Source organism: Genypterus blacodes, unplaced genomic scaffold (assembly GCF_046128005.1).
Source record: "Genypterus blacodes isolate CSIRO-AG114 ecotype Tasmania unplaced genomic scaffold, CSIRO-AGI_Gbla_v1 ptg000199l_1, whole genome shotgun sequence".
Lineage (NCBI taxonomy): Eukaryota > Metazoa > Chordata > Actinopteri > Ophidiiformes > Ophidiidae > Genypterus > Genypterus blacodes.
The window spans coordinates 49,286-62,448 of record NW_027466998.1 but is presented as its reverse complement, the minus strand read 5'-3'; the positions used below and the strand labels follow the sequence as shown (position 1 = coordinate 62,448).

The 13,163-nt window shown below is 41.3% G+C and overlaps 2 protein-coding genes across 2 annotated transcripts; one reads left to right on the top strand and one right to left on the bottom strand.

Annotated features, from left to right (window-relative positions):
* The first annotated feature begins 258 nt into the window (after positions 1-258).
* pomca (proopiomelanocortin a) lies at positions 259-1,264 on the top strand. Its single transcript, XM_076169349.1, has 2 exons — positions 259-372; positions 743-1,264. Exons 1-2 carry the CDS (start codon positions 259-261, stop codon positions 1,262-1,264), a joined length of 636 nt encoding a protein of 211 aa, XP_076025464.1.
* A 2,384-nt stretch (positions 1,265-3,648) lies between these two features.
* map1lc3c (microtubule-associated protein 1 light chain 3 gamma) lies at positions 3,649-11,141 on the bottom strand. Its single transcript, XM_076169351.1, has 4 exons — positions 11,060-11,141; positions 10,926-10,981; positions 10,734-10,840; positions 3,649-3,935 (listed from the first exon to the last, which is right to left on the bottom strand). The coding sequence occupies exons 1-4, from the start codon at positions 11,115-11,117 to the stop codon at positions 3,773-3,775; spliced, it is 384 nt and encodes a 127-aa protein (XP_076025466.1). The 5' UTR covers positions 11,118-11,141; the 3' UTR covers positions 3,649-3,772.
* Between the last annotated feature and the right edge of the window lie 2,022 nt (positions 11,142-13,163).

Here is a 13,163-nt window from a genome sequence, read left to right as displayed (position 1 = left end):
CACATAACAAAACCAGGTCGTTTTCCGCGTTATACTAATTCTGATCTCACCTTGACAAAGGAAAAAAACAAGTAACGGCTCGTTTACTTTCTCGTTTTCCCTTCAAAACGAAAAATCTGACGAACGAACCCCGATTTTTAGAGATTATGTTTCTACATATATCATATATATTTGTTAGTGTTTGCAACATTTTCTCTCACTACTACAAGTGATACTACAACTAATGATTTGCTTTTTTGTCTTTTTGCTGGCAGGAGAATGTGTCCTGTGTGGCTATTGGTGGCTTTGTTGGTGGGCGTATCCAAAGGAGTAGTCAGTCAATGCTGGGAACATCCGAGCTGCCAGGAAGTGACATCAGAGACCGCCATGATTGTAAATGCACATACAGCAGACACACTGAAAAACAAACACAAATTAAATCTATCCCATCATACACAAAGGCCTTTATTCATACCTATATCCATTCTCATCATATGGATATGTTATATTGAGATCCGACAGTGGGACTGCATGTTCACTTTGAATCATTAACATAAATCCTGCATTGTATTTAGCAGCATAGGACCTTGCTATGCCAAATATCTCAACAAACACATTTTGTTTCATTTTGCAAAAAACAATATCAGTGTCAGAATTTACAAAACCCTCAAACCCTCAAAATGACCACCTTCTACAAGCTTATCTTTGGCTCTGTCTCTCTCTCATCTGTTTTTCTGTCTGGCTATACCTGTCTCTCCTGCAGGAGTGTATTCAGCTCTGTCACTCTGACCTCACCGATGAGACTCCCATCATCCCAGGTGAAGCCAACTTCCAGCCCCCCCCTCCATCAGACCCCGACTCCCTACACTCTCTTTCTCCTTCCTCTTCCTCCTCCTCTCCTCAGGCCAAACGCTCCTACTCAATGCAGCATTTCCGCTGGGGGAAGCCTGTTGGGCGAAAACGACGCCCAGTCAAAGTCTACACCTCCAACGGAGTGGAGGAGGAGTCGGCTGAAGTGTATCCCGAAGAGAGAGAGATGAGGCGGGAGCTGGATAATAACCTTGCCATGTTGGAGGATGTAGAGCAGGAGGATGGGGAGCAGGAGCTCCTTCCACGGAAAAAGGATGGCTCATACAAGATGAAGCACTTCCGCTGGAGTGGGCCACCAGCCAGCAAACGCTACGGTGGCTTCATGAAGAGCTGGGATGAACGGAGCCCCAGACCACTGCTGACCCTCTTCAGGAACGTCATCAACAAGGACACACAGCAGGAGAGGGGGCCCTGAGAGAGAGGAAGGGGCCAAGCACAAGCTCAGGCTCTGTTTCCTGTCCAGACCTCAGCCCACACAGACTGAAATGACTGAGAGACAGAGTGACGCAACGAGAGAAAGAGAGATGAAGCTTGAATATTTAGCAATGTAAATATCTGTAAATCGCATCAAAACTAAAAATGTTTGCAAGCAAATCAAAAGTAGTTTGGATTTTTTTCATTTATCTGTCTGTCTGTCTGTCGGTGTTAGTGGCGATTCCATGGGGTTATTTGCAAGGGTTTGTGTGAAAAAATTACTTGACATTATCAGATATACTCCATTAAAGTGATACTGCATTGCATAGCTACATGTCAATGTCAATCACACAATGCCATAGCAAACTATATGCGAGTGAACTGTGGGCCAATGTCATCTAACTGAACTAGTCTGCTATTTGTAAAGGAACTCCATCATCCACTCCGCCATTGTAGTGAAACTATGTCTGGCCCTGTTCAAAAGAGATCAACCTGTTCTCCAGTCACATCCTGGCAAAAGCATCCCCCTCTCTGAGTTGTTAAGCTTCAGAGTTGGTCACCACAAGTCCTTTATTTCCATTTGTCTGTCAAAAGCAAGTGTGCATTTTGAAGGAATTGTTCACAAATGTATGCATGTTAGCTTGTTAACGACATGGCCAGACTTGATGACAGCATGAAGTACGTACATGAAATACAAGATTCACACAACAATATACACACAAGAACCAGTTTGCACAATATACAATATACATAAAATAAACAATTTACACATTAAAACACACGAAACAATACACACAAGAAAAAATAAACAATATACATGCAACACTATACACCTTTGTATGTATGAGAAGAGCACAGACTTATACTGTCATTACTATTATATATATATATATATATACATATTTCACCTTCAAAGTATCATATACAGGTATATCTGAAATAATTTGAATATCATGAAAAAGTCCAATATTTTTTGTCACTTATCTCAGAAAGTGAAACCCATATATTATATAGACTAATAACGAATGAAATATTTCAAGCCTTTATTTCAAGCCTTTATTTCTTGAAATTTTGATGCCTTCATGATATTCTAATTTTTTGAGATGTACCTGTATACTGTATATACACAACACATGCACACTGTTATGACCAATTGTAAAGTTGTATTGCTGTTGATATGACTAGCTCTTCTGATGCACTCATTTGTTTTCCAATTTGTCCTTTCTAATTTGTCCTTTTTTCTCATTCATCTTGGTACCTAACTTATTGCACTTCTACTCTAGCTCTAGTTATGCTCAGCTGTTGGTTTTGGAAGGAAATGCACTTATGATTTCTTGTGACCTGAAGTACTTTTATCTACCTTTGTACGCACTTATTGGAAGCCGCTTTGGATAAAAGCGTCTGCTAAATGACCGTAATGTAATATGAATGGCCTGCAGTATCGTTCCGTGTACTTCCTCTAGTACTCAGTTGTTTGCTTGCATTATTGTTGTATACAGACAGAAAATATATTCATGTCGGTTTTCCTGAGACTCGAACCATCAACCCTTCGGCTACCAGCCAAGTGACCCTCCAGACTGAGCCCCTGCCGCCCTCTACTGCCCATTAAGGCAGGGTGCACAGCTGAAGAATGAGTAGGTCAGATTTCAATCAGGTTTGGTACTTGTTGGATTGTCTGGGACTGAGCAAGTCTCAGTTAGGACATGCCGCACGAGTGTGTACACCAGGAGACAGTCGGTGGCGTGAATGAGCAGTAAGCCGACATCACTTTGTCCCTTCCGACATTTGGTCACTGTAATTAATTACAGCAGGTGTACTCTGTTTATTTGTTGAAATATTTCACTTTGTGTGAAATGAATCCATATACGAGTTTAAGTTTTTAAATTGAATTACTGAAATAAATTAACTTGTCCACGATATTCTTAATCATTGAGCTGCACCTGTATAAGTTGTCCACTGTGAATAAGTTATATTGAAGAGTGTAATGTTTTTTTTGAGCCCCTTGTCATGGAAATGACACCTGATGGTGAATAAAGAATTAAAGTTGATAGTCGTCTTTTGTGTGATTTATTTCTGAGAAGGAATGAGAGCTCTCTGCAGGGTCTGAAGAGCTCCAGTAGCTGAGAAGGACAAAGAGTGCAGACAGAATAACTAAGATTCCCAGAGGAGGGAGTCAGGTGGAGGGGTTCAGGCCCGGGAGTGATAGATCACCGGCTATGGCTTAGCACAGTTGAGTCATTCATAATTTGATATGTGGATGTTTATTGCACAACGCATTTATGGTTATAATACACTCAAAACCTGCAGAGGGAATTTAGAGCCAAGATCTAATCATGGCACACAGGCCTCTGAACCACAAGGATTGCACCCACATTAAGTTGGACATAAGATTTATTGAGCCATAGTTTAAAACCCATTTTTCAGTCAAAATTAAATATTACAATATATACAGAATATTTTTATATTTACATTTGGAGGCTAAAAATATAATTTTGGTGGAGGCTGTGTGTCAGTGACCGAACATTTCCTGAGAGGCATAGGTCATGTAGAGGAAGCCGTCCTCGTCCTGGTGGTCCTTGTAGACCTGGGCCATGGTGAAAGACATGCTGGCCAGCCCGCTGTTGTTGATCAGCAGGTAGAAGGCCTGAGTGGGCAGCAGAGCCATGCGGTTCCTGAGTCACAGGACATAAGCACAAGACAAAAGCCGATTGGGCATATCAGCAATGGGTCCCATTCAACCGGCCGCACGATGTTAGCCCAGAGCACCACTGTTTCTATCATTATGAGGAATGTGACAATACGTCAGGGACAGTACTTTATTTAGCATCGTTTACCAGAGATACTGCACCCTTCAAAATAGCTTGTTCCAAACCTCCAAACCCATTTAAACACATGGGATCTGATGTGAAATTGGGACCTGCTGCTCTATGGTCTACTTCAGTTCGTCATTCCACATAATATGCAGCATGTGAACACAACTATATAAATGTTGCTAAAGGGAAAATGCAAAGGAAAGGGATGCTTATTAAATGTTTACTAAGCTGGGGACACTTCAGGAATGTGTGCCCAACTGAATGCAAGGCAGAGGCACTGGGGCCTGTACTACGAAAGAGAAATTAAGGAATTATTGAGCGCACTTCAAGCTCAAGTCTAAAACAAAGCGGCATATGTTCGAGTTAGTCGGGCTGAAACAAAGCACCAACTTATGACCAATCAACTCCTTTGGCAAAATAGCATTACTGCTCCGGTGGAATCCCATTGCCATATTGTTGGGGCTTCTCTCTGCAGGGCGGAAAAAGGATATTTAGATAACAGTAAAGAATATCCAGAAGCGAGACAATATTCATGAACAGTACACACTTGACTTGCAGTGCATTTTACTCTGCTGGGATTGCAGCTAAAACAATGAGAATGCTTATTAATATTCTTCATACGTTTAACATAGTTCTTTGCTCCTCTGACGTGAAATATGCTGCACATGACGTTCATTTTGTTCTTCTATAGGCTCATCTTTAGAGACACCGTTTCTTTTATGCAAGCGCATGTTGGTGCATTAAGTAATCTGTGTTAACCAAGTGTTGATTGCGACGTTAGATTGTCAAGCCAACTAACTTTATTTTTGCATTTTCACTATAGCAAAACTTGCATCAAGGACATGCTAGTTGTCGATAGTGCCGTTGCAAGAGATGTACCACCAACATCACAATGATTATTATCTGGTTAATTTCAGTTTTGTAACGACAGTGCAGTGATCTCTATGCTACCCTGTTTAGTCTCGCGACATCACAGGGTGTAGTCCTGCCTTTGCCCAGGTTTGCATTTTCCCAGCTCATTACACAAGTCAACACAACGCCTGAAAACATAGTTCCCTTGCTGCTGGGGTACAAACACTGGTCCATCCAGACCTGGTCTAAAGTCGCCGCTCTGTGTGGCTGATCACACCATCAGCGTTTTGCAAGCAGCACAGCAGCTGTGGTTGTAAAGCATGGTCTTTTCTGCTTGTGTTACATAAAGCTCAACTTAACACCAAACAAGCAATTAATGCAGGGAGTAAAGAAACAGCCTTCCACATCACTACCATGAGCCAGCGTCTTCAGATTGATGCAGTCCGAACAGCTGAGTTTACATGGCTGAAAATGCTGTTTTAGTGAGGACAGAATAGACAAGAAAAACCCACATTAGTGTGGACAGGGCATGAGATCTGTGCAGCAAGAGATGAAGACTTATCTAAGAAAAATACATAGTGCTATGGAAATGATCTGGTCCAAGACAATGGGTTCAGAGCAAAACTATGGTGTATACACAAAGAAAGTAGCTACCATCTCTAGAAAAACATCTACTTTACCTCCTCAAACAGCAGCCAATGCCGTACCGAGAATACATATGATTTTGTGGGTGATGGTCAATTTTATAATCAAGATATTCATCAAATATCGCCAAAGAATCCAAAAATAGTGATCGATTTTTTGCCCATTTCGCCCAGCAGTAGTTCTCGGATGCACGTCACTTAATTGGAGGACATTGTGACAATTGGCTCATCATCAGGTCATCATTGGATACCAGTCATGTGAAGTACTTTGACCTGATAACAAGAGACCTGTGTCCTTTGTCAGAGACAGCCTGCAAGCATGGCCAACCTTGGTCTGTGGATTCCCTGATTAAATTTCCGGCGTTGGTGATCCAACAATTATTAAAGCATTAAACACAACACTATCAGGTGTCGCCAATACCTGTGAAGACGAAGAAGAAAAGCAGTTGTTGCTATGCTTGCCGTCAGTCAAGTCGTTCTACAAGTTTCTGCATGATTTGCCTTTTCTTTTCTATTCAGTCAGCCACCCCAACACAGTGCACTGAGGAAATGGACATGGAAGCATCATATACCAATCACGTCTGAGTAAGTTGGTTTACCACATAATCTACATCTAAGTAAGACAGTAAGTTATTTAAGTTACTTGGCTTCTTTGTTTTATGCCAATTTCAATGGCATCAAGGTGCATACATGACATTGAATTATTATTGCATTAATCACAGAATTTTAACTTTAAAGTGCATTTCAAACTGCATCCAATTGGACACAGTCCTTAACACGGAAAATCAAACTTTAAAAACAGCTTACTTAACTCTAAAACTTAACTCTAAAAGACACTTAAAACTACACTTTACAATTACAAGGTGCAGAAAGACACCAATACTAACAATGTCCACAAAGTTGTTTCCTCCGTGTGTGGTTTAAAGCAATCTACCTGTCAAGTCTTAGTTGGTCTTATTGACTTTGCACAGCATCTTTAACTCATGAGAAATAATGATTTTGAAGACTTGGAAACTGCGTAGTTTCCTGTGCGCCAAAACATCAAATTTAGTTTGCCCTATTTGCAGCGTCCACGGTTCTCCAGAGGTGGGACCATTGTTTCGCCAGCCAATAGTGGGTGCACAATATACATGCATGAAGGTGCAAAAATTAAAAACCAAGCCGAAATCAGCCTCATGATGCTGCTAAGCACTTTAACACCACCTTCATTAATGCGGCGAAGTGTGTGCTCACACAAAAGAGTGTCTGCAAAGACCATCCTATTGTGGAACAAGATGATTGGTCACGTGTGTACGTTTCACTTCAGACGAGCATAGGATCGTATGTGGCTACACAACAACACCTTCAGTGGGCAATGGATAACATGTTAAAAGCAAACAAGAGGATTAAGATGAATGCAAACCACAGGTCTTCTAGCACTAAAGACAGCAATTTCAGCATAACTGTGGGACACATCTTTTTCCTGACACAAAAGCTGATGTCCAATTGTGAGAAAACAGTAGAGGATTGAACGGCAGCTCAGGAAGTTATTGTTGAGTCATATTCCACTCCTATGTGTACTAAAAAATGACAAGTTGTGTGCCCCCCTACACAACAACCCAGGGCATTTAAGTGACCTTTAGTGACAGTGATGACCAGTATTAAAAAAAAAAAGAATTCAAATAGTGATTTTTAAATATTGCGATACCACTGGGCTTATACAAAATGTGCTATTTGTTTTCACTTCTGAGAGCTTTAGGCATTACATTTATGTGTGAAAACCAGCCCGGGTGTATTTTCGATGCTCTTCGGTGTCACATGATTATGGCAGCGTATCAGATGTCAGAGTCGAACAGTCACTGCGCAGCCTCAGTCAGGCACTGCCTCAATCCTCACTCAGCTGCTCAGAGTGAGCTCAGCAGCGCCACGGCAGCATGGCTGGCCGAAAGAGAAAAAGTGTAATGTGGTGCCATTTTTCACCCACGACCAAAGTTAATGCCATGTGCGCCGTCTGCAATAAAGTGGTGCCACATGGCAGCAACACTAGCAACCTCTAAGCATTTTAAGACAATGCAACCCGATACATTTAAAGAGGCTGAACATCGCCATGAAGACAACCAGCAAGACAATGTATCGCGCCGTTCTGAGGAACGTCATTAGGATCGCAACGAATGATGGCACGCATGAGCCTCCCTCAACACGCACCATCACAAGAAGAATACACAAGTTGTATGAAAAGGAGAGGACTACATAAGCGACGGCGTTACAACGTGCAACAACTGTTGCACACTGGAGACTACTGTACACCACTGCATAACCATGATTACATCAGAGTTACAGTGCATTATAGTGATGAACAGTGGGAGCTGCATTCACTGCTCTGACTGGAATGAAAACCGAAGACATTTTGCTGAAACGTGCGCAGAACATTTTTTCATGTTGCACAGCAGTGGAACGTTTCGAATAAAGTCGACACACTTGGCGCAGATAGTGTAAGAAATATGATCACTGCTGTGAGACATCTGCCTTTTGAACACGGCCTCTGCGTCACCCACAGTCTTCAGCGTTCTGTCACAGTAGCTGCAGAACAGTGCGTTTGAAAATGCTCTGGCCAAAAGCAGAAAAGTTCTGGGCCACTTTAAACTATAACACACTTTATATTTGATTGGATAACATTAATGTTTTGTTGAGACTTACAAGAAATATTTCAACTGCTACCGTGTAAAGGGAATACTGCTGTTAAAAAAGCACCTTATTTGAGTATTAAAGCATTTGCGACAAAATATTATTGCACTTTTGTTTTAAAAGTACTGCCATATGAACAAAAGTGCGCAATACACTACTTTTGAACTCATTGAATTTTGCGCACAACAATGCGATTACTCGCAGCAAATCATGCGATTACATTTTTTTATCATTGCCCAGCCCTAGTTATAAGTGATTAAAAATTAAACTACCCGAAATGTGTAACTGAGCTATGCGAACGTTGGATGAAGCCATGTTCACCACCCTTTCATTTAGTTGACAAACATAAAGGCTTTATGCTTGTACTGTATGTAAAATATTTACAAATACCACATCCCTGGTAGGAAAGCCTTGATGGTGGGTGAAATTCCCAAGCTGTACAAACAAGTAAAACAGCCGTGAAAGACTCCATAGACTCTGCCAACGGTGTGGTTTTAACCAGTTATATGTGAACATCAAGAACTGAGGCATATTTGAATGCGTCAGGACATTTCATTGATCAAAATTGGCAGATGCAAGCTTGCAATCTGGACACAACTCATGTAGCTGTACAGCCCACAGTGGACAACATCTCTGACTGGGGCTTTGCCAACAAAGTCCATGCTGCTGTTACAGACTATGAAGCCAATATGGTCTCAGCTGTGAGAAAAAGTAACTGGAAACATTCTATGTTTTTCCACACACCCTCAACTTGGTTGTTAAGGATGCCATTAAGGCAGACACAGTTCTGGACTCCATCCTGGAGAAATGTGGCATTAATGTTTAGTTCTTCCACCAGAGTAGAAAAGCATCCGACAAGCGTAAAGAAATACAATGTCAGCTGCCAAACGCAGACTAATACAAGCATTAGAGACGAGATGAAATTCGATGTTATATATGCTGGAGAGACTGTATGAACAAAACGCAGTTTTAACAGCACTTTGTCTTGTGGGGAGAAATTGTGCTTGGCCGAGGAAGAATTGTCACAGATCAGCCGAGCCATTGAAGCCCTCAAGCCCTTTGAAGAGGCCACAAGGGAAGTTTCAGGTTAACAGTATATAACCATTTCAAAAGTCATACCTATGGTCTGTCTCCTCCAAAAAACAACCACATCTGCTGGGCAGAAGGGGAACACCCTGGGGTCACTGCTCACAATGCAGTGCAAACAGCGCTTTCAGAATATTGAACATAACCATACTCTTGCACCTTTCTAGACACAAGGTTCAAAATTGTTGTCATTGTTTTTAGTGACACTGGATATGTTGAAATGTTCAAACCAAGGCTAATCAGTGAGATGCATACACTGGGCAGTTGTGATGGACAGGCAACAATCAGCGATGTTTCTCCAACATCCACCACTGCCTCTCTGGAAACTACCTTGCCAGTGAAATCACCCACCACAAACACTGAAGGCAACAGTGGGGACTGCTCAGCATCAAAGACAGGATTATGGCAGGGGTATGATAGGCGTGAGATGCCTTCTTAGGGAATCAGAATGCAAACACAAATGCCTACATTTAAATTTGCAAATTCATGGAGGAAAAAGTAATTAAGGATTGAGGACCCTTGGCTGTGGTGGGAAAGTATTGTGGCAGTGTTTCCATTGCTCAGTAAAGTGGCAAAAAAATATCTTGGAACCTCAGTTCCAGCTGAGAGTTTTCCAAGGCAGGGGAGACAATTAGTCAGAGGGGAAATCGGCTTAAACCTAAATTTGTAAACCTGCTGGTTTTCCTAAACACCAATCTAAAACTTGAATGAATTGTTACCTTATCTAGCCGCTAAATTATCTAGTGTACCCCATCTAGCTGGTGAATATGCTGTTGTACATTATCTAGCAACTAAGAAAAGAAAAGACGAATTTGCATTAGCTGTTCTCATTGAAAAACACTAGTGCCTGCTTAGTGATAGAAAGTGTTGTTCATTATTCACACAAGGGATGATGAGAAGTCAGAATAAGGTCAATGTCCAAATTCTTTCAGTGCAAGTAAAACGAGTGAAATTATCATTTTGCATTTTGTTGCTGCTGCTGCTGCTGCCGACGATGCTAGAATTAGTGATGTGTTATGTTTTATCGGTTTGATGAGCACTATGTTGATCTCTCAATTTCAGAAATTTAATAAATTTTGTCCTTTTTAAGATTTATTTTTATTTAGTTTACTCATTGATCTTTTATTTTAGAAGCATTTTTTTCAAGAATTATGTTCGTGGTTTTATTCATATTGCAATATAGTTATTAACACTGTGCAATCATGCGATTTTCCTTAAAGAGGCACAAAGTATCGGTATCGATGAAAAAGTACCACAAACTAATGGTACCGTATCAAAAGGAAAATTGTTGGTATCGCCCATCCCTGGCACATCTACACACCTCCAACATCCCCAAAAATCCATCCTGACATATTTCGTAAATTAAGAAACATCCGACTATCATAATTTAAAATAAAGAGGTTCACTTTACCTGATGATGGTAACAAACTGAGTCATGGTGAGTTCATGCGGCACCAGGAACTTGGTTTTATCCAGAGGAGGAAGGTACTTCTCCTTCTCATACCTCTCAATGATGACCTGAGCGGAGCACAGAGGAATTTAGGACACAAAAGTCAAACATACGTGCTGTAGAATGCAGTCAGGGGCGCCATTATACATTTACCGGGATTTTGTTTGGGAATTTCGATCTAATCCCTGCAACCTCTTGTTTCCTCGTTGCTGCAGAGAGAAGAAAATAAATCAGGTCGTGAAAATGTCTCAGGGATGCGCGACATTTCAGCGCGTTTGAGCGATTACCAAAGCTTTTTCTCTGCTTGAAAGGCTTCTGCAGCTGAGCTCTGTCAAACGGAGGCATGGCGTGTATGACTGTATGTGTGTCCGTGTGTGACGCAGACTAAGGCAGCACGTAGCATGTGGCGTTAAATAGAGGCGGCTGGGGCGCGTCAGATGATTAGCACGTGGTTATGCAGCATGGACGGACACACACACACACACACACACACACACACACAGAGAAGGGGGTTCTCCAGCTTTAAAGTTATATTTTTAATATTGTGGATGCCAGGTAACGGCGAGGCAACACATTAACTAAACAAATGTAGTGTTTTTAACATTATTTACATTTTCACAGTTAGATTGTTTGGTTCGTGGAAATGTACATAAAAACTAATTTATACTACTTGCAAATGCTATCCCATCCGTTTTTAGTTTGTTTTTTTCTTTTACAAGTTTTGGAAGTCTATGGGAGAAGCTGTTCATTTATGAATAAACCTCACTCTTCTTCTACAATCAATAATAAACACTTCCCAATACTGAAGTCACTTTTTCAAAACTTAACACAGCACTTCAGACTCCAGCACTAGCAAATATTTACATACATAGAGCCCAGGTTGCACCTGATGATATACATGATTGGACAAAACTGTAAAGAATAAGTTTGAAATGCTGTTACTGCAATCTGTTACATTTGGGCACTGACCATACTGAAAGATATGAACATATTTGACCGAACGCAGCTGAATGTGTGAAAGAACTCTGTTACCTATGTCAATTCAGTACAATACTGGTTTTGAGCTGTGGTGGCAGTCTTTTGAAAAACACTCAGGAAGACTACAAACTTCTGATTTGGTAGGTTTAACTCAGAGCATCATAAAGCGGCTCTAAGTCTTGTACGATTTGCTGCAAGCGTTTGCCATACTGAGCAGTGAGTAAGAAGCTGCCCAGTGGTTTTGTACACAACATACAGTAGATAAAGACTACAGAGACAAGGCCACATCTGATCAAGACAGATGTAGCACAGATTAGACTAAATGAACAATACAGGTACATCTCAAAAAATTAGAATATCATGAAAAAGTCCAATATTTTTTGTCACTCATCTCAGAAAGTGAATTCCATATATCATATAGATTAATGACACATAGAGTGAAATATTTCAAGCCTTTATTTCTTGAAATTTTGATTATTATGCTTACAGCTAACAGAAACGCAAAATTCAGTGTCTCAGAAAATTTGAATATTACATAAGATCAATCAAAAAAGAATATTTTAAACAGAAATCTCAGGCTTCTGAATGAATGTTTATTTCTATGCGCTCAATACTTGGTTGGGCCTCCTTTTGCATGAATTTCTGCATCAATGCGCCGTGGCATGGAGGCGATCAGCCTGGGGCACTGCTCAGGTGTAATGGAAGCACAGATTGCTTCGATAGCGGCCTTCATGTCATCTGCATTGTTGGGTCTGGTGTCTCTCATCTTCCTCTTGACAATACCCCATAGATTCTCTATGGTGTTCAGGTCAGGCGAGTTTGGTGGCCAATCAAGCACAGTAACACCATGGTCAATTACCTTTGGCAGTGTGGGCAGGCGCCAAGTCCTGCTGGTAAATGAAATCAGCATCTCCATAAAGCTTATCAGCAGAAGGAATCATGAAGTGCTCTAAAATGTCCTGGTAGATGGCTGCATTGACCAACACCAGCACATTTTCAGATGAAAGTAAATTTTGCATGTCATTTGGAAATCAAGGTCCCAGAGTCTGGATGAAGAGTGGAGAGGCACAGAATCCACGTTGCTTGAAGTCCAGTGTGAAGTTTCCACAGTCCGTGATGATTTGGGCTGCCATGTCATGTGCTGGGGTTGGTCAACTGTGTTCTCTGAAGTCCACAGTGAATGCAGCCATCTACCAGGAAATTTTAGAGCACTTCATGATTCCTTCTGCTGACAAGCTTTATGGAGATGCTGATTTCATTTTCCAGCAGGACTTGGCACCTGCCCACACTGCCAAAGGTACCAAAAGCTGGTTCATTGACCATGTTGTTACTGTGCTTGATTGGCCAGCAAACTCGCCTGACCTGAACCAAGAGGAAGATGAGAGACACCAGACCCAACAATGCAGGCCTTCC